Here is a 20,063-nt window from a genome sequence, read left to right as displayed (position 1 = left end):
TCTAATGAATACCAGATCCAGGCTAACCCCCTGCACTTCCTCAAACCACCCTAATGCAATCGTTCATCACCGAACCTGAATGATATCGTTTCTCGTTGTGCGTAACGCGACGTTGAGTGCGTCGCCTCGTGTGCTGGTGCTTGCCTCCCCCTTGGATGGCCGTGCTGCTTCCGCCGCCTCCGCCGCCGCTGAATTCATTTCCCGCATCATTTCCGCAGCTGCTGCCGGCTAAACACCATTTCACAATGACAACCGACACCAAGTGACCGAAGAGAAAGGATTGACAGGGTCGTTCGAAGAAAAACTGGGGAAATGGGTAGCAAATACGTTGGGGAACATTGGGTGGATTGTACAAAGACGTTGAAGAGTCACGAAACATTTTTATTTCATATTTTAGAGGTCCAACGATTAGTAGTTATTTGACATTTCGAACTGCCTATCACAGGTTATAGACAGTTTAAAATGGTTACCAATAATCGACAGTCCGGTCATTATCGATAGTTCAAACAGTAACTATTATAGGTAATAGACAATTTAAACTGACAATCAGCTATATTCGACGGATTAAACTGTCGATTAATTTTAATCGATGGTATGAACTGTCGGAGCCGAATTATCTGACATTTTCTCATTATCGATAGTTTTAACTGTAACTATTACAGGTGAAAGACAATTTAAACTACCAATATAACCAATTAGTTATATTCGATTAGCCCTATAGTCATTATAGAGTTCAAACGGTGACTATTATAGGTAACAGACAATTTAAACTGCCAATATACGACAAATTAAACTGTCTTAGAATGCGGACCTTTCGATAGTTTATTTGAAGATTTCATCTGTCAAGAAGTTTGTATTCCACAAATCAAACTGTCGATTACCTATAATCGAAATTTCGAACTGCCCGTTTGTTTGAAGGTGATTGACAATGTTTCGTGATGAATTTCACTAGTTCGGACTTCCATTGTCTATTATATAAAATGATTTGAAATCCCTGAAACAAGTAAAAAAGAATAATTAAAAAGAATAGTTGAAAATAACAATTATATTAAGCAACAATAAACCTGAAATGAAATGATAGTACAATAACCTACAAGTAAAAATATAATAATTGAATAAATAAAAATTAAAGGAATGCAAAAAGAAAATAATAAAAATAAAAAAGTGTAGAGATTCCAAGTCACGTTAGTTCACGACGTTTCGATTGTTGGTATCTACAATCGTCTTCGGGTGATGACAGTCATCACGACGATTGTAGATACCAACAATCGAAACGTCGTGAACTAACGTGACTTGGAATCTCTACACTTTTTTATTTTTATTATTTTCTTTTTGCATTCCTTTAATTTTTATTTATTCAATTATTATATTTTTACTTGTAGGTTATTGTACTATCATTTCATTTCAGGTTTATTGTTGCTTAATATAATTGTTATTTTCAACTATTCTTTTTAATTATTCTTTTTTACTTGTTTCAGGGATTTCAAATCATTTTATATAATAGACAATGGAAGTCCGAACTAGTGAAATTCTTCGAACTGCCCATTACAGATAATAGACAAAACCGATAATTCAAACGGTAACTATCATAGGTAATACAGTTTGAACGGCCAATCAGCTATATTTGACAGATTAAACTGTCGAATACCTTTAATCGATAGTATAAACTGTTAATACTTCGGTCATTACCAATAGTTATAAGTATCTCTGTATCTGAAGAGTAGGGAGGGTGAGTGTAAGCCCACGCACTTAGGCCACATGCGACCCATTGTACATCCTCCCGAGGAGTTGTCCTCCTAGGTCATCGTCCATCCTGTCCTTTCCAGGAAGGTGGACAGGTCGCTGGGAGACATCTCCTTTATATCGGCAGGTGTAGGCCAATACTCGCCTGGAGAGCCTATTGTGAGGCAGTCGTAGACTTCCAACTGTTATAAGTAATAGACAGTTTAAAATACCAGTTGGTTATATTCGACAATTCAACTTGTCAAGTAACTATATTTGACAGCTGAAACTGTTGATCACCTATAATCGACATTTCTATTGGCCATATTTGAAATTTTATGATTATATACGATTACCTATAATTGACAGTATAATCGGTTCATTATCGATAGTTCAAACGATAACCATTACAGCTAATAGACAGTTTAAACTGCCAATTAGCTATATTCGACAGTTCAAACTGACGACTACCTACAATCGACAGTCTGTACTGTCAATAACTCAATCCTATCGTTAGTTTAAACTGTGTAAAATCTGTTTTTCCATTAACCAGCTGTCGCACCCCTACGAACGACAACCCTCAAACTGTCGATTACTTATAACCTACTGTATGAATTGTCAATAATTCGATCGGTATCGATAGTTTAAATTGTAACTATAACATAGTTAATAAGCAGTTTAACCTGCCAATTAGTTATATTCGACAGTTTAAACTGTCGATTACCTATAATCGGCAATATATTGTTTATACTACCGAATATGGTTGATTTACAGTTAGAATTGTCAATTATAAGAAATATTCTGCAGCCCTTCAACGTCTTCGTGTGAATTATAATAAAAGGAACAATCATTTGAACTTCGCAGATGTACTCACTGGGTACTTAATGATATTTTTCTCGTTTCTATGATTGAAGTCAGCATATCTATTACTGAAATTAGTTTTCTCAATGATTATCATTAATCAGTTACTGATAATACTTTTCATAGATTCTCTATCAAATTACGATTGTTTTGTAGATCTAAGCGCACTTGAGACATTGAAAATACGACAAAACTTTTCTTACCCTATTAATTCTTAAAGTAACATGTTTATGTAAAAATATTTTCGAAGTTTTGTACCAATATAGGTTTTTTTCAAAACAATGGGCATTCGTGCAGGCAAAATCTGCCCGGATGAAAAACAAAAAGCCAAGCTGAGGGTTTTGTTCGAGTGACGAAACTAGTGAATAACAATTTTACTCAATTCTGGTGTTTGATGAAGGGAAATTTTACTTTTCTTTCCTATCACTTTTACTCCTTTTACCAGATATAGAAAGATAACTTCTTCCCACGAAGAAAACCGTTTTGTTGAGATATATGCACATAATTCTATGTGAACTATCAAGGAAAATAATCTTCCCAATTCTCTTTAGCTGGCTTTTTATGGAGATGTACAAACACCGTAATGAAACCCATAAATTCCTCCCAGAGCGGTGTCTGTGATAAAATAACGATTTACGTTGGATTCAAATCACTGTTGATAATATTGATTTGAGAAACCGACTGAGTAAGTTTATTTTACACGGACCACGTTTTCTGAGTGAAAGATTTCTTAAAATGTTAACATAAGCCTCTGAGGAAAAAATTAAATACTATTTATTAACAATAAAATCGAAAGGTTTCTCGGAAAATCTACTCAAAAGATATTTGAAGAAACTGTACCAGACTAATCGTTTGTAGTGAAAACTGATATTCCTTCCTGTTAGAAAATAAACAGGCTTCTCGATGAAATTGTAGATTTTTATTGTAATGTAGGACGATGTGCTTAACGTTTATTCACGACCTTCTTTATGTCTGGTTTTTGAAGTATTGAATTCTACTCTTTCTGTCACCTCAATCCAAATCTTCATCAAGGTGTAAAACCTCTTTTTGTAACCGAAAACGTTATGGAAAGGAAGGAAGTTGTATTATTTGGGTTACACTCTATTTTGGATTTTTATATACGACCCAATATTATATGACATTTTTCAAAGTTTCAGGGCTATGTTCACCCATTATAAATTTTGAAAATTCAAAAGATACGTATTTCTACTTGTTAGATTTACTTACTCACACATTTATTCAAGAAGATCCATCAAGATATACGGCAAAGGCACAAAAGACACATTATAAATGAAACACATTATAGACTCGAACTTCTTTGTTCTGATATTATCTCAACTTCTTAATTATTGCCTGCAAATAACTTTTTTCAACAATCGTCATGTCTCAAACACGTTTAGGTCTCCAACACTGACGACGCGGTAACTGAAAAATCTCCAATATTTCTTCGAACACCTTTCCTTTCTTTCCTTTTCTCCTCATCACCTATCACCAGCTAGTCGCATTAGTAAAGCATGCATGAAATAGGAGAAATGTAAATTTTAATGCACGTGAGTGAAGATTAGTCGACATCGCTCGATGTTAGGAATGTTTCAATTACTCGATTTAATGGGATGCAAGTTCAAATTTACTTATGATAATGGACACTCGATGCAAATTACAACGCTACCAGAATATGTCATTAACACCATTCTGAATTATTCACGCGTCCATTGATCCGAGAACTGAAATATCTTCGAATCATGTTTCCACAAAGGAGATAATGAAAGTGAATGTTCCAGTTAGAGGAACGTGCTAAGAAAAGGTGTGAGTTGCTGAAGTATCGGGATATTACAACGCATTTGCCAAGATAATGTCTTATGAATATTTCAGTGGAGATAGTATACAGGGTCTTTCATGACTAATACAATGTTAGGAATATAAGTAGAACAATATAATGCTTCTCAAAAGTGAAGAATGAAATGGAAAATATTGAGAAACTAACTGACCAACATCTTTTTCCAGCACAGTACAGTTGTGCTGCATACGAAAAACAGCCCTACGTTGGGCGCCAATATGCACTGAGACCATTAATGTTAGGGTAAAAGGGCTTCGGTTTCCTCCTTGGGATGATTTATTCACATACAGTTAGGTTAGGTTAGGTCTGAAGTTAGGTCCAATTAGTTTGTATGGTGAGTGGTCTTTCAGGTCAGATTATAAGAGTAGTCTAAGAACCTGAGTAAGCCTAAGAGTAAGTCTAAGAACCTGATTCGATCCCCAGCGGAGCAGACACAAAGTATGTGCTGTGCTGCTTCATCATTTTCCAAATAGAGGCGACTCACACTGTCTTCCGACAGTCCGAGTCTCTGCATATGATGATTCAAATGATAGTGACCTGTAAGAAAGCCTGTTAAGACATCGTAGTTCATCCCTACATCCAACAACTGTTTGGTATCAAGCTCCGAAGGGTGAATAAACGACTTGGAGTGATCCAAGTCCATATATCTTTTTGCCATCCAGGTGTTTGTTTGGCAAAGCCTAAAGCGATGCTAATGACAGGTTCTGGTCCGATGAAGCTGCTTGCAGTCCCCTTCTTTACAAGGGAGTCAGCAGCCTCATTGTCTTCCAGGCCAGTATGGCCGAATCCAGATCAGAGACAATCTGTTAAGTCTTCCTATTGAGGAAAGTCGTTTTTGGCAATTTGCTACCAATTTAGACGTTGCTCAGTAGGAGCCAAGAACTTCCAACGCCGCATGACTGCCTGAGAACATTTTCATTGACTTCTCTATGAGGTTGGATTCATCCAATCTCTCTGCACACAATTCAATATCTTGAATTTCCGCTTGAAATACCGTCGCATAGGTTCCTAGGCAGGTAGATATCTCTGTCCTGGGTCTGCGACTAAATACACCAGCACCAGAACCGGAAGGTGTTGATCCATCTGTCAACCAACAACTATCTGCTGTTAATATTTCCTGCTCCCGGAGGATCCAGTCCTCCCTACTCGGAAACATAAGGAAATTCGTAGTTGATAGTTGGAGGCATAGTCAGAGTTATTTCCAGAATGCTGTGACTTCCAGTGTCAACCAACAGTCTGTTGCACTCTGCATTAAATTGATTTGTGCAATTGGCAATGTGCACAAATCTGTATGCAGTCCATCTAGCCCCTCCCTCCAGAAAAATGTGGAGGGGAGGTAGATCTAGAAGGATCCCAATGGTTGCTGACGGTGTGGTACTGATGTCACTACTGATAGCCAGACAAGCCTGTATCTGTAAGCCAGAGAGCTTCGCCTGGGCCGTTTGCTGTAAAGCCTTCGGCCACCAGGCAATTGCACCATAAGTGGTCATTGGTCTGACAATCATCGCATAAATCCAATGGATTTGTTTGGGACCTAAACCCCAGACATTAGTCTAGTGGAATACATATGAAAATGCAAAATGAAATAATTATCATGTATGACTGTTATATAAATCTTTGTATAATGAATGACCATCCGATTATTATCAATTAGTGAAAATACTCTACTAGACCAAAAGGGTTTACTGATTGAATTGTGAAATTATGAAATATAATTGACTTTTCTCTAGTTTGAAAGTTTTTTTTTAAATTGGAAGTGCCCAAAAAATCTCAACATTTCAAAATAATGAATGAATGTACTGACTTGTGATGAAAATTCTTAACACTATCCATGATAATAGCATAAAAAAACTACAGTTCATAAAATAGTTATTTGAATGAAAAAATTAAGCAACTTATTGAATAGTTATGTCGCAATACTAGACTGTTTGGGGATAAAATGCGACAAAAAGTTAAGGTAACTCACATTTTAATTGATCACAAATCATAGGATGTTTGGTGTATTTGTGTAAAAAGTAAAGTTTATGACAAGTAGTTGGTAATTTGGCCTACTATCAAATACATGATTTGAACATCTAGTATATTACATATATAAGAGAAAGGCATCGTAATTTGAAAATCATTGTTACTTCAAAATGTACAAGAGCAAAATACTTCAATTATTAGCCGATATCTACAAAGTGGATGCGTTCACACCTTTAGCAATTATTACATAAATACAGGAACGACTATCGTGAAAGACACTGTATAATTAACTTGAAGTTGATAAAACAGTTGAGATAAATTCTTCACAGAATCGGGGCAATAAAAATCGTGATTTAAAAAGTTGCTTCACATATACATTTCTCAACTGGAATAAACTGTGAGAAAGCCTCGTTGATTAGCTAATAATACCGAAATCATCATAAATCCTAGACATTATCTGCATCTCTCAATACTTTTTCAAATGGGTTCGTTATCTCAGTCAACAGAAACCAAATTGCAGCAATAAGTTACAATGAATGGAAGGAAAATAAGCCTGAAAACTCTGCTGTTTTCTAAAAAATGCGGGAATGTTGAATACTATCAGTCCACTCAAACCTTTTCATGCCATGGAACTGGTAGAACGATCAATTTGTTAGGCACATAAATATGAGGGAAGATCAAGAAGTAGGGAAAAACAGAAGATCTTGATTATTATGAAAGAGTATTACGATATTCAGGATATTAATGTATGAATGAACTCAGGATATCTTCGTTTCTAGACACAGAAGTCTTTCATAATAATCAAGCTAGTTTGTGTGCATTCCTTTGTATGTATAGTTGCCTACTATGTCAAGAAAAGTAGAGAATACAAATCTCCAGAAGTTATAAGAAATATGTTAATAATAATATACGTGACTTCACAACGGTAAAAACATAATCATATTTCAACAGGCAACAAAATCGAAAATCAGAAAAATTGTGACAAAAATAATATATAATTTTGATTCCCAAAATGATTCGAGTAATTCACATAATACGTCATACAATACCGTGTGTCAAGACTCATGATATATCTAGATCGTTTACTTTGCCTAACTCTGTCAATAAAAATGCAGCAATGGGATTATTTTGTTTCTGAGGCCAGTATAAACATAATTACAAAAACACAATAGTTTATTTGAGGCAGATCGCCTCTGAGTGAGATGTGTCATGAAAGTATGCGAACAATTTTGAAAAATTCCTGAAAATTTGAACATTTTGAATAATAAATTCATCAACAACTATATGATGATAATGAAGATCTATGTTACTCAATAATACACATAATTTTATTTTCAGACAGGTCGGAATCTACTAGACTTGGGTTCTTAGTGAACAGAGTAAATAAATAAGATGTGAACGTGATTCGGTGAATAAATATTTCTGATTCTATAGTTCACATTGTGCAAACAAGCTGAAAAATTTCAAGAGAACGTCGTTTTTCCAATTCGTAATCTACACGTGAAAATACAAAAGTGCACATAATTTTTTTTCAAAATCAGCTAGTGCCTTCTATCCAAAATTTTACTAAATTTACATTACAGCTACCCACTCAGGTAGATCCCTCATCCTGGCGGAAGTATGCAATCTTGCAATGTGCAGGCTACCTTCGAAGCAATGAAAAAATGAAGGAAGTTGGAAAAAATTCACTATATTATACTAGTTGCTAAGACACTTAGGAATCACAGGCAACCATAAAACTAATAAGTGTGTTAGATCCCGTTCATCAACTTTATACAGGGTGTAACATAAGTACGTTGAATTATTCAAGTGACGTATTCCTAAAACAATTTTAAGAAAAAAGTATATATAAACTTCTGTGCGGAAATGCATGTTTCAGAGATACAGGGTGTTGAAATTAAATTTTTTGTTCGTTTTTTAAAAATAACTTTGGCAAAAAATAATATATTTGCAGGAAATTTGGTACCCGGCGTTTTTTTCAAGCGTTTCGTATTAATTTTCATGTAACATCTAGAGGGCGCTGCGTACCCTGTCATTATTCATTTCAAATTGTCCTAACTTTTTTGACAGTAAATTTTTGGTATTTTTCTATTAAAAAAAGGTACACTTCCTCTTTAACGCTGGAGGTGATCGTTTTTGAGATATTTACAATTTTCTATATCGATGCATATTACTTAGCTCCTAGTGAAGTTGCTGAGAACATAAAAAAAAATAATTAAGTGATGGATGGATTTCTTTGAAATGTTTTATGAACATAACTAAAACTGCAAAAAAACTAATGGTAAAAACCAACCATGTTTTGAAAAATTTTAAGAATTTGTATCTCGAAAACGAATGATTTCTCAATGAACATTTTATAAGAAAAAGTTTTTGTAATGTTCTCAGCAACTTCACTTAGTGCTCTAGGAGCTGAGTGATATGCATCGATATAGAAAATTGTAAATCTAACTAATACACTTCATTGTATGATTTTCACTATAAAGGGTTTTCCAAAAACCGCGACACGTGTTTCGCTATACATTAGATTTCTCGAGAAAGATATTGTATAGCGAAACACGTGTCGCGATTATCGTAAAAGTTAAGTTCACTGTCACAAAAGTTAGGGCAATTTGAAATAAATAATGACAGCGCACGCAGCGCCCTCTAGATGTTAAATAAAAATTAATACGAAATTGCGATTTCTCAAAAAAAAACCGAGTAGCAAATTTCGTGCAAATAACTTATTTTTTGCAGAAGTTATTTTTAAAAAACGAACAAACAAATTCAATTTCAACACCCAGTATCTCCGAAACGAAGCATTTCCGGACACAAGTTTACATAGATGTAAAAGAAATGTCTCAAGAATACGTTACTTGAATATTTTAACGTATAGTATATTTCACTCTAAATAGTATTGGCTTATCTGCAATAAACTGCAATAAACTACCTGGTTTAATTCCATTGTGTAGTGTAGTGTAATATTGTGACTTTCTTCCCTTTATTTGATTCGGGTTTCACAACTTAAGGGTCTAATTGGTTTTATTATAATCGTTAAGCCAATACCATATACCGTGAAACCTAATATACTTATGTTACACCTTCTATATGGGTTCTGGATCACCTGGTGGAGGTATGAGATCAGACCACGAAATGCAAATATAAGAGCACTGGGAAAATACATCTGGGAACAAACACATCGTAATGTGTATGAAGGGACCGTCTAAAAAAAACCTGAAGAGCAGACATCGGCTGAGATAGTGTTACAGGGCCTAACACTGGACATTGTTCATTGAGAGGACACCAGAACAAAATAGGAGATCTAAGCTCCAGGCAATACAACAAAGGGACATATACAACTTTTCGTCTTTGATGCGAATGAGCGGCGCTGCATCAAAGGAGGTGATTTTTATTAGCTATGACATTTCTAATTGAGATAACGCCATCTTTACGATAGAATATCAAAGATAAACACAAGACTCTCGAAGATTTATCATTGCCTTTACTTTCTCAGACTCGTAATTTAAGGACAGTTATGCCCAGTATTGTGGATCGGCCTAGCACCACCGATGAGACTTATGGAGGATCGAAATAGTGCTGTCCAGTGTTGAATCACGAATATCCTGTTTTTGGGTTCTGGTTTCAACTAGTTGCCTTGCAGTGACATGCTGTGGAAGACAGAGGACGAATGTCCTTGGACGGTCGATATCGAAGCTGGGCTTTGCTTAATGGAACCTCCTTTATATGTTATATTCAACGATCAAGTCTTTTTTTGTTTCCATAAATGACAACTTCGTAAGGGAAGATATCATCGCCACTACACCCAAATTATGTACATGTTACAAACATGTAACATCAAGGTTATTAACGTGAGTGTCATGAAAAGGTGGAGTATGAACTGGTAGTGTTTTCTGAAGACTTGTAAGAAAAGAAGGAGTCAGGCAGCTCCAAAGCAACAGAGAAAAAAAGGATAAACCACTCAGGGTGAGATTTTGTCGAATTTTTCTGACACTAGCAAGGCACTTCTGTATAATCCTGTTGTCATATTTAAAAATCTAACGGTCACCAGGCAAGTCTAGAAAATTGGTAGAATAACGCAGTTTAGCGCGTTGGTGATATTTCGAAGAAAATGAAAATAAAATACGGGCTAGTAGACCTGGTCGAATGGTACTAATGGTACCAAACATTTCATCTGCTACTGCGGCAGACATCATCAGTGGTATGTGTGTTGACTGCGAGGACGAAGATTATATCTCAAACTCAGTCGTTGATGTGACCTCGAAGTGTTTGGTACTACAAGTTTCATTCGACACGACTTACCAGCCTGCTAGTCTAGATTTTGTTTTCTCTAATCGTGACTCGGGACGTGAAAGCCTATGTTCATTATATTTTGAACAGAGGTTATATGACTTCTGCGTTTAATCTCTAATTTACTTATCCTAACCTTTGTAATTAATGTTGGATTTGACAACAAAATAACTACCTATATGTGTGAAATAATTATTGAGGTGTTTCGGTAATTTATAGAACCACTAGGATGAATTGAATCGTTGGACAGTTGTTCAAGAAACAAAAAAGAAAAAAAATAATGGGAAAAGGAAATATATAATGAGTGGTTGACACACGGTATATCTGGCATAATCAACGAACCCAATGTCTATCCAAAAGCCTAGTAAGTGGAGGCGTGAGAGAAAATATCATCGTCTCTACTTACTCAGGCTTGTCCTCAAGGATACTTGAGTCCACCAATGCATTCGTGTTCAACCCAATACCACTAATGAGACCTATGGTGGGTTGAAACAGTGGTATCCTTTGTTGAGCTACGAATGCTTTGGGCTCCGGTTTCGACTAGAAACGCCCCCTTCATTGAATACAACAACGTTAAACATTCAAAACGTTTCCGGAAGATATAAATCGCATCGCATATAAATAAGGGACAAAGCGAGAACAAATAAATATTCCGGAGAAACACAGCACTGGAGAGAGTAGTTTTTTCAGATCGTACCATATATAATGTATATCTCAAGAGAAAACTTACTGGAATTCTGCTTAGGCACATATGGAGAAAGGAGTCTTGTCCTCTTCTTCTCATATCCCTTTTGCGTTATGTCACCTGAAAAAGAAGAAAACAATCAATAATCGCGCTGGATGAGCGAATTGAAAAAAGTTTGTGAATGGTGTAATTTTTGGTTATGAGTTAATAAAGCGCGAAATGAAAAATAACGAGAAAGTTTTTAATCAGTTCTCGTTCCGAAATTAGTTACAAATTTACTGAAAAGTGGTTTTTACTTTTAATGAATCTAGATTTATATTGTGAATAGCGAAAATTGTATATTAAATGAAAACCACTCGAAACTTCCCCCTGCTATGGTTTATGAGAAAGTTTTTGGAGGAAATTTCACCCAACTCTATAGAACAAATGATGAATATAATCTTCCGTAAGAGTCCCACAGAAGAAGATATTGCCAGCTTCATCAGACCGGAATGTATTTCAGCCAATATTGTTTTTGAGAGGACATGATAGTGACATGCATTTTTTAAATAGAATGGACATAAACTGAATTATAATTACAAATGATTTTGAAAGAAAACGTAGACATAAACAAGTCCATTTTGGCCTAGTTGCTTCCTCATTGGACCATTAATTTCTCTTCCCACCCGTTATTATAATTCAAGTCAGGTTTCGATAGATCAATGGTATATTCCAGTATTGTAAGCAAGGTAATTCATAGTATAGTCGAAGTAACTGATATTGTGCATAGTTAAAGCTATCGGCGATTTCAAAGGCAAAAAAAACAATACAGAGAAATGAAGCCGCTGCCAACTGGTCCGCGTGGACTGAAGACTTGGCGGTTCGTATTGGATGATTTTTCCTAACCGAGTTTTATGATTGGCTGAAGAGTCATAAAATTAAATTTGAATAGACGAATATAATGCCGTCATGTTGTCAATGTTCAGTTCAGGAACTGATCGCGATTTGAGTGTTGAAATTCGATATTGGTGCAATTATAATTACTTGAAATTTTTGTTATCTGTTTAAAATGTGGCATCCTTGAAAAACTACTGATAGTAATAACGAGTGTGATAACAATGCAGACTTTTTCCTGTATAGTGATTCCAATAGCGATGGTGAACAATGCGAAAAAGAGATACTAGTGAATAAAATTCGGATGCATTTGAATATTGACACACAAAGAGTATGTTTCAATGTATATTAGAATCTACATCTCGAGTTTGGTTTCGAGGGAAACAAACTATTACAGGCAACATCAGATTTGACCGAAATTCCTTTCTCAACTGTACGTAAAATAGTCAAAAAAAAAACTTATGAACGCAAGACGCGATTTGATACGGGATTACCAAAAACCTATAGATGTTCATTTAATAAAATCTTTGAAAAAAACAAAATACGACTGTTACAAAAGCAATGAGATACCTACAATTGAAATCATAAGGAAGACATTGAATAATTCCAGCCATAACGTGAGCTGCTGTGACAAAACTCTTCAGAATTGGATTCTGATTTAAAATAATAAACAAACGTCAAGCAGTTATGGAAAGCAGAAGAATAGTGGAATTGAGTAACAAATACTTAAAACAAATAACTAAATATAGACAAGAACAACGGCAAATTTTCTATTTAGACGAAACTTGGTATGACACTCACGACACAGTTACGAAAGGGTGGACTGATGGTTCGAGAATGTGTACGCCTAACATGCCTGCAAACAAAGGATCGCGACTAATCATTGGGCATTGCGGAGGAAGTGAAGGATGGGTTCCGAATTCTATGAAATTATGTAGAAAAAAACGTGAGGATTACAATTTTGACTATCAGGAATGGTTTGAAAACACATTGATTCCAAACTTGGATGCGAATAGTTTTTGACAACGCTTCCTATCATTTGCGACAGGTCATCAAAGTACCGAATAAAAATTCGAGGAAAGATGAAATACGAAGGTTTTTAATGGATTACAATTTGAATTTTGAAGATAACTATACTAAAAACCAATTATTCGAAGTTTTACAAACAAAAACATTTGAAAAAGAGTATGCCCTGGAGAGTATTGTTGAAATGTATGGACACACCATATTGAGACTTCCCCGCAATTTTTGTGTTTTCAATCTCATCGAGTTGATTTGGGAAAAATTTAAATAAAGCATCAGGCGTAAAAATAATTTTCAAAATTTGATAAGAAGTTAATAGAGCTAGTTAAAGAAGGAGTATCTAATATTACCGAAGAAGACTGGCAGAAAAGGATTAAAAAAGTAATTTTAGTTGAAGAAGACTATATGGAGATTGGACATTTCCATGTTATTGGTGGAAATAAATTCATTATTGATTTAAATGACGATAGTGATAGTGAAACAGAGAATATGGAAGAGGGATTATCAGAAGCTTTCGAAGAAAGTGAAGTGTTTTTGAAGCGATGGATTGTATATATATGTGAGTAAGTAGTATTCAGAAGTATTTTCAATTATCACCCTGTTATTTGAATCTATACTTTCCCACTCACTTATATACATGAAATATTTATTATATTTACTATTATACATATATATTTTTTTAATATTAATATAAGTTACAAAAAGGATTGGAAGCTTTATAACTCCTTTTCAGTTATATGCGAGCGCTTTCGACAGATGATCGTGCTGTCATCATCAAGGCTCTACTCAAACTGGTGAGTAGAGCCTTGAGGAGTTACCCTCCTGGGTCATCGTCTATCCTGTACGTTCCAGGAAGGTGGATAGGTCACTGGGAGAAATCTCCTTTATATCAGCAGGTGTAGGCCAAGACTCGCCGAACACACACTCTCTTATTGACGATAACTCCGGGCATTCGCGTAGGACATGCCTGACAGTCTCATCTTCCTGTTTACATATCCTGCATAGAGGTGTGTCCACTGGCCCCATATTATGGAGGTGTTTCCTTAGTTGACAGTGGCTAGTCAGAAATCCTACTGTTAGGCCTAGATTTTTCCTGGTCATCGCAAGATATTTCTTAGGCGCCAGCTTTCCAGGGTCGCCCAGGGTGATTCTGGCAAGATTGCATCCTTTGATTACATCCCATCTCTTTAGGGATTGAGCATGGGTGTAACGTTTGGCTAGCTCCACAATTGTCGAAGTCATCAGGCCGTAGGTGCCACTGGGTTCTAAAATTCTTAGTCCAGCCGCTTCCTTGACTACAGAGTCGGCAATGCGATTACTTTTACTCCTGTCGTGCCCTTCAACCCACCTCAGGATAATTTTATTATCTACCGAGGCTTTGGCTAAATCTTGGTGGCACTCTAGTACTAGCCCTGAGGTAACACGTTGTCTGTTCAAGGCTAATAGGGCTTGTCTGTTGTCAGTGCAGATTGTTATGTTTTCGCCAGAAATTCCTTTCCTGGTTATTTCTTTTGTGGCGATGGAGATACCAGATATTGGGCTCACTATATACAGTCCATACTTCATATACATTGAAAGCGGTAACATTTTCAAAAAATGTGGTATCATTTTTTTTTCAAGATCTTCATTAAGCAATGTTGTTAATTTCGAGGTAGTTGTGAAAATGACGAAGATATACACAAATAACTTATGGAAACTCTTTTTTATTAATCACTAATTTGTTCGAAATAACTTGGTTATTTCCTGCTTTATATAAGCGAAATAACGTTCGGTTTCCTTCTCTTCTTGGAAGATAAATTCTTTCCTCAAATCCAAAAATTTATATATCCATTCTATAAGGTTATTTCCAATATTATACTTCGACGAAATATCTCACAGAGAATTTTGAATATATGCTCTAAAAATAATTGAAGAATGCTTTCATAAAACTGGGGATCGTAATAATGCCATCATTTCTCGATAGGGTATTCAAGATGCCGTTTTATGCCTTCTGAAGCAGCTTCATACCACAATTTATAAGTTTACGATATACCCAATTTAATATCCAAACTTCCACACGTCCTCACTTACATTCTGAATTATGAGATTCAAAAGCATCGTCGAGGTGAAACCCTTAAATACAGGAATTCGTGTCATAAATTTTATACTACTTCCCCAAACTGTAAGATATACACATTCACTTTCATCTTTACTGCTTTCCAGATTTTTAGAATGAACGACCGGAGAAAAAAATGTGTTTTCATCCCAAGACTCACTGTTATTCGATTTTCTGTTCGGCCATTCACAAAAGTGAAATATTGAGTATAATGTTAGTTCAGCCTAAAAATAAATTTTGTTGTGAGTTTAGGTGCCATGGAAGACAACTGAATTTGTTTTTCTTTCTCTAATATATGCTCATTAGCTCTTATATAATTCTTTGTCTATTTTGTTAATACTGAACAGGTTGATGAATATAACTGATGCCAATATAAATGGAATGTTATTGATAATACATTATTCTTTAAGCACTTGGAGATATTTTCACCGAAAAAGAGAATGAGGGCGTGATTCAATCCGATCTGATAGTGCTTTAGTTACGTATTTTATTACCTTAAGAATATGAATTATAGATAAAGCGCTTGTGACTCTATCAGTGTTATTATTAGTAAATTATACTTAGTGTGTGAATTGAAATGGCTTCTTAGTCTTGTCTCCAGTAAAACGATTGAGCAAATGTGCTTTTTCTTTAAACGAAAATATTATTATTCTTAATATATATGACGCTTATACTACGAAATATTTCGTATACCGTTAATGTGTTCACAAAAAACGGGAGATTCAAAATCATCGATATATAAATTCAAGACTGAGAGAAAAAATGAATCCCTGAAATCACCAAAACCATCTTTAGAAAGAGAAACTGTGCCTGTTGATGAAAACCACAGAGTATTACATTCATATTATTTTAAGAAAGAAATGCCGACCTTTAACAATATAATGGAAGCCTTTAAAGAAGACTAAAGTATATCACCAATGGTAGGTAAGAAGAAATTGTGGAAAACTAATGGAATTACATTTCAGCTAAAAAAACAAAACAGAAAATCGCTCCTAATCGTAATTATTTGCCGGAGGAGACATTATCTAAGGCAGATAAGAGAGTGTCGACGTGCCAATAAAAAGATTCATAATCTGGACAGTCGAAGCCGTTAGAAAGATGTGACAAAAATATTACTAGTTCAAGAATTTTCAGAAGAGTATGGACAATTTGCAATCCCGTGCTGTTTTCCCCAAAATGGTATTTGTTTATATAGTATTACGGAAGGTGTATGTCAGAATTACTGAAAAACATATGAAACCGAATTAGAAGAGGTAAACCTATCAAGGCCAACAAGAAGTATTGGTTTGACTCAGAAAAGAAGGCAGTTGCATAAGCTTCATAATTTCAAGAAGTCATTTTTTTTTTACTTTGTAGAATCAAAACTATGAATTCCAATTCGGATTTTTTCAAGAAAATACGTCTCCTTTTTGCGTTCGTATAATATAATTCAAGAAGTAAACCATAAAATACATATTATTTATTCGATTCAGTTAATTCATTAGTCTTCAGTAACATAAAGTTCTTTGTCAAATTATAAAACTATACTGAAAATAGAATATATAGATCGTGTCAGTGTCCAGCATGGTATTAGCCGGAAGCAGTTGTTTCCCGGCAGGCATTTACCAGAACCTACGGTATAGGAAAGATTCATATTTTGAGATTTTATATCAAAATATCTATCTTCTTACATGTATATGTATGTATCTCTCATCGATACGATCTTCAAACGTATTTTGATTTTCGTCAATGAATTCATTCCCACTCGAGTCCTAAAAAAATCACAAGACGAGTTTAAAATACCATAGAAATATCTATTTGTGATGCACTGTTCGGATTCTTTGGTATGGTAATTAATATTACTAGAGTTTTTTTTCCAACACCAAACCGTTATTTTAACACCTCGACACGTGTTTCGATCACCAAGTGATCATCTTCAAGAGAAAGGTTTTGGGGAAAAAACTCCAGTAATATTCATACAAATATCTGTTCATATTACAGCAGAAGGAGAGACGTGTCATGACAACAAAGAATTATCAAATAAAAGAAGAAAACATTTTACTCGTAATTGAACAATTACTTAATGAAGCCTCAAGTTTCATCAATATTCAATTCATTTCAAAATTCAATTCATTTATTATCTTTTTCAAGAAACTATGAAACAACAAAAATTAATTGGCACTCCGAGGCGATTTCATTGATTCCAGTAGCGCATTTACTTTTTCAGCTGCAGGAAAGTCCGGAAAAACCTGTAGCACCACATCATCTGAAAATCTTGGTCTCCCAATGTACAGTATTTCATAAAACAAAATGTAGGGTGTCTCCAGAGGTTCCAATAAATTCAATACATCGTCAGAACACTAAGTGACACGACTATCGTCAAACTTAAACCAGTCCGTTTCGTCTTTGACCAAGGCGTAATAATGACCAGATTCAACGGCAGAACCACAGTGAACAATGACTGCATGAAGATTATAATAGTGGTCTGCTAGAATGAAGTGTTCTTCTAGTTCGAACCTTCGTAAGAGTTTGGTGCTTCCGTCAGAGGTTGAGTCATGTTTGAAGACCATCACTGTTATTATTAGATTGACTGGTGCGTCAGCTATACTTGTTTTCTTATAATGGTCATATTTGACAATACAGTTGATCATCAGCCGTTAAAAGTTCCATTTTCAGACATAAGCTTTGCACGGACAGTCATATAAGGAAACGCTATTTAAAGTTCCAGAAAATCACATACGTTTTTGTTACCTCTTGAACATTTACTACAAAGCAAACAAGTGAAGATTTTTTCAGCAAAAGATCTACAAACACAAGACGAGATAGACTTTACGGAATCATTCCATCCAAAGCGGGCAGGACTATTGATTCTGCTATTTTTTTGCTCACGAAGAGTATTCAACAAGAACCCCAAGAATTCGGAGCAATCCTTTTATTGTCCTAACGAGTATCTAGTGGACTCCAAATACTCCATAACAAAGATGTATATGAGGTTCGTCAATACACAAATAGAAAAAAGTTTATCTATATAACTGATGTGATGAATATAAAATCACAATAGACGCACATATATATACATCCATATATGCATAGCAATTTTCAACTAGATGTAATAATTCATCAATTGTATATACAGAATTATTGATCCAGATAATGAAGAACTGAGAATTTTCATTTGAAATTTGTCTTATACTATAGTATTTCTCGACAGCAAGTAATAGTAGAAACTTTCCGAACCACTCTGGAGGCAGCTCATAAGATATATTACGAAAACTTTTTAGGTGTATATTACTGTTAATTCAATCGAATACCTGTGAATATGTGAGTTTTTCCATAAATTTTTCATGGTATTATGAACATTCAATGAACTTTTCAATAACAATCATTCTCATTACGTAAGAATATTATTTACTTTGTTAAAGAACGGCTTTCCGGTACTTCAAAATCTTCTATTTCCACAGTAATTTGTTCGGTGGCCAAATCTGTTCGAAAATAAACAATTAATTGACGACACCATAGGAACAAACTCGTTAATAACATTGTTGGTATTTGTGGAAACTTCTTTGAAAGTATTATTTGTAAATGCTATTGAAATATTATCTGCATACATGAATAACCCATCCTCATTGAGTTAGGCAAGTCATTCATTCAGAATAGAAAAATAAGAGGTCTGAGTACACTCCTCAAATGAATTTTTTCTCCTTTGGAAAATTATGTCCCAATTTTAATATAGTTCTTTCGATTTCTTATGAACGAATTGAGCCGACTTGACAGTTTTTTGTCTTCTGTGAACATTGCGAAATGTCTTAAACGCAATGACAGCCTACCTCTATCTCACTCACCTGTTTTTTTTCAGCGGTAAACTGACATTTACCATAACCTTTGTATTCCCTTTCCTCTCACGGCAATCCCCTTACTTGCAGATAACCCTCTCAACCCAAAAGACCTTTCAACCGTGAGCCATAAGCATATTCATATGTAACCCCGGTAGTCTCATCCACATTCATTTTGTAATAATGGTTCGAATAATGGTCTCTTGCAGCTCAGTTCTGGATCCTCGAGCGTAGACCGTAAAGTAAGTGTCATCCAAGTGTCCCATTCAAGAAACGAATTGGAAACGTGTTATGGCCTTATTGGCGGTGCATAGAGAAATGAGGCCAGAACATTATTTCATCGGAGAATTAGAGATTCCATGTTGAAGATCTAACTCACAGGTCATATATTCGATATCAATCCATGAAAACTTGAGGCTAAAAGGTTAAATATACGTTTCTAATTGTTCCATTCATCTCTTTCCCAAGTAGTGTGGAGCCTCTGGGTTTCAATAGAATTGACGGAGGTTACTTATTATCAGAATAAAATACATTCAAAATTACTGTACCTACACTCACAAAACTCCCAATTTCAAATAATTCTCAAGTCACAAAAGTCGCCAAGTTGCTTTTAATTAGCAAACACTGCTTGCTATCTTCCTGATGAAGGCTTGCAAATGTCACCATCTTGACGCCCTACTTGTAGTGGTAAATGTGTATATTTTGTGTTTTGATTTTACAATTCCAAACAAATTTTTATGACTGGATATCTACAGTCAAAAAGTTACTCAATACACAAGGATCTTGGCGCTTCTAGTTTAATACAGACGAAATATTTTTCGTTCAGATGCTGCAGCTATGAGTGCTGCAGGCCCTTTCATTCCCTCTCGTTTCTTTCCTCTAAAATCTAAAACGTCACTCACCACA

The 20,063-nt window shown here is 35.1% G+C and overlaps 1 protein-coding gene across 10 annotated transcripts in view; it reads right to left on the bottom strand.

Annotated features, from left to right (window-relative positions):
• Window positions 1-20,063, bottom strand: part of DIP2 (disco-interacting protein 2) — a 612,353-nt gene that overhangs the window by 76,129 nt on the left and 516,161 nt on the right. For 7 of the 10 annotated variants that reach the window (XM_074182728.1, XM_074182721.1, XM_074182722.1 and 4 more), the window contains 2 exons: window positions 11,400-11,474; window positions 76-228 (listed from right to left, as the gene is read on the bottom strand). In XM_074182728.1, coding sequence (XP_074038829.1) covers window positions 76-228; window positions 11,400-11,474 — 228 coding nt within the window. The remainder of the gene's footprint in view (window positions 1-75; window positions 229-11,399; window positions 11,475-20,063) is intronic. The other 3 variants (XM_074182724.1, XM_074182725.1, XM_074182729.1) reach the window with 1 other exon arrangement.

The sequence above is a fragment of the Leptinotarsa decemlineata genome, unplaced genomic scaffold (assembly GCF_025532065.1).
Source record: "Leptinotarsa decemlineata unplaced genomic scaffold, Ldec_3_MD MMD2_tig00026328_RagTag_RagTag, whole genome shotgun sequence".
Taxonomy (NCBI): Eukaryota; Metazoa; Arthropoda; class Insecta; order Coleoptera; family Chrysomelidae; genus Leptinotarsa; species Leptinotarsa decemlineata.
This window is presented reverse-complemented; position numbering and strand designations above follow the sequence as displayed.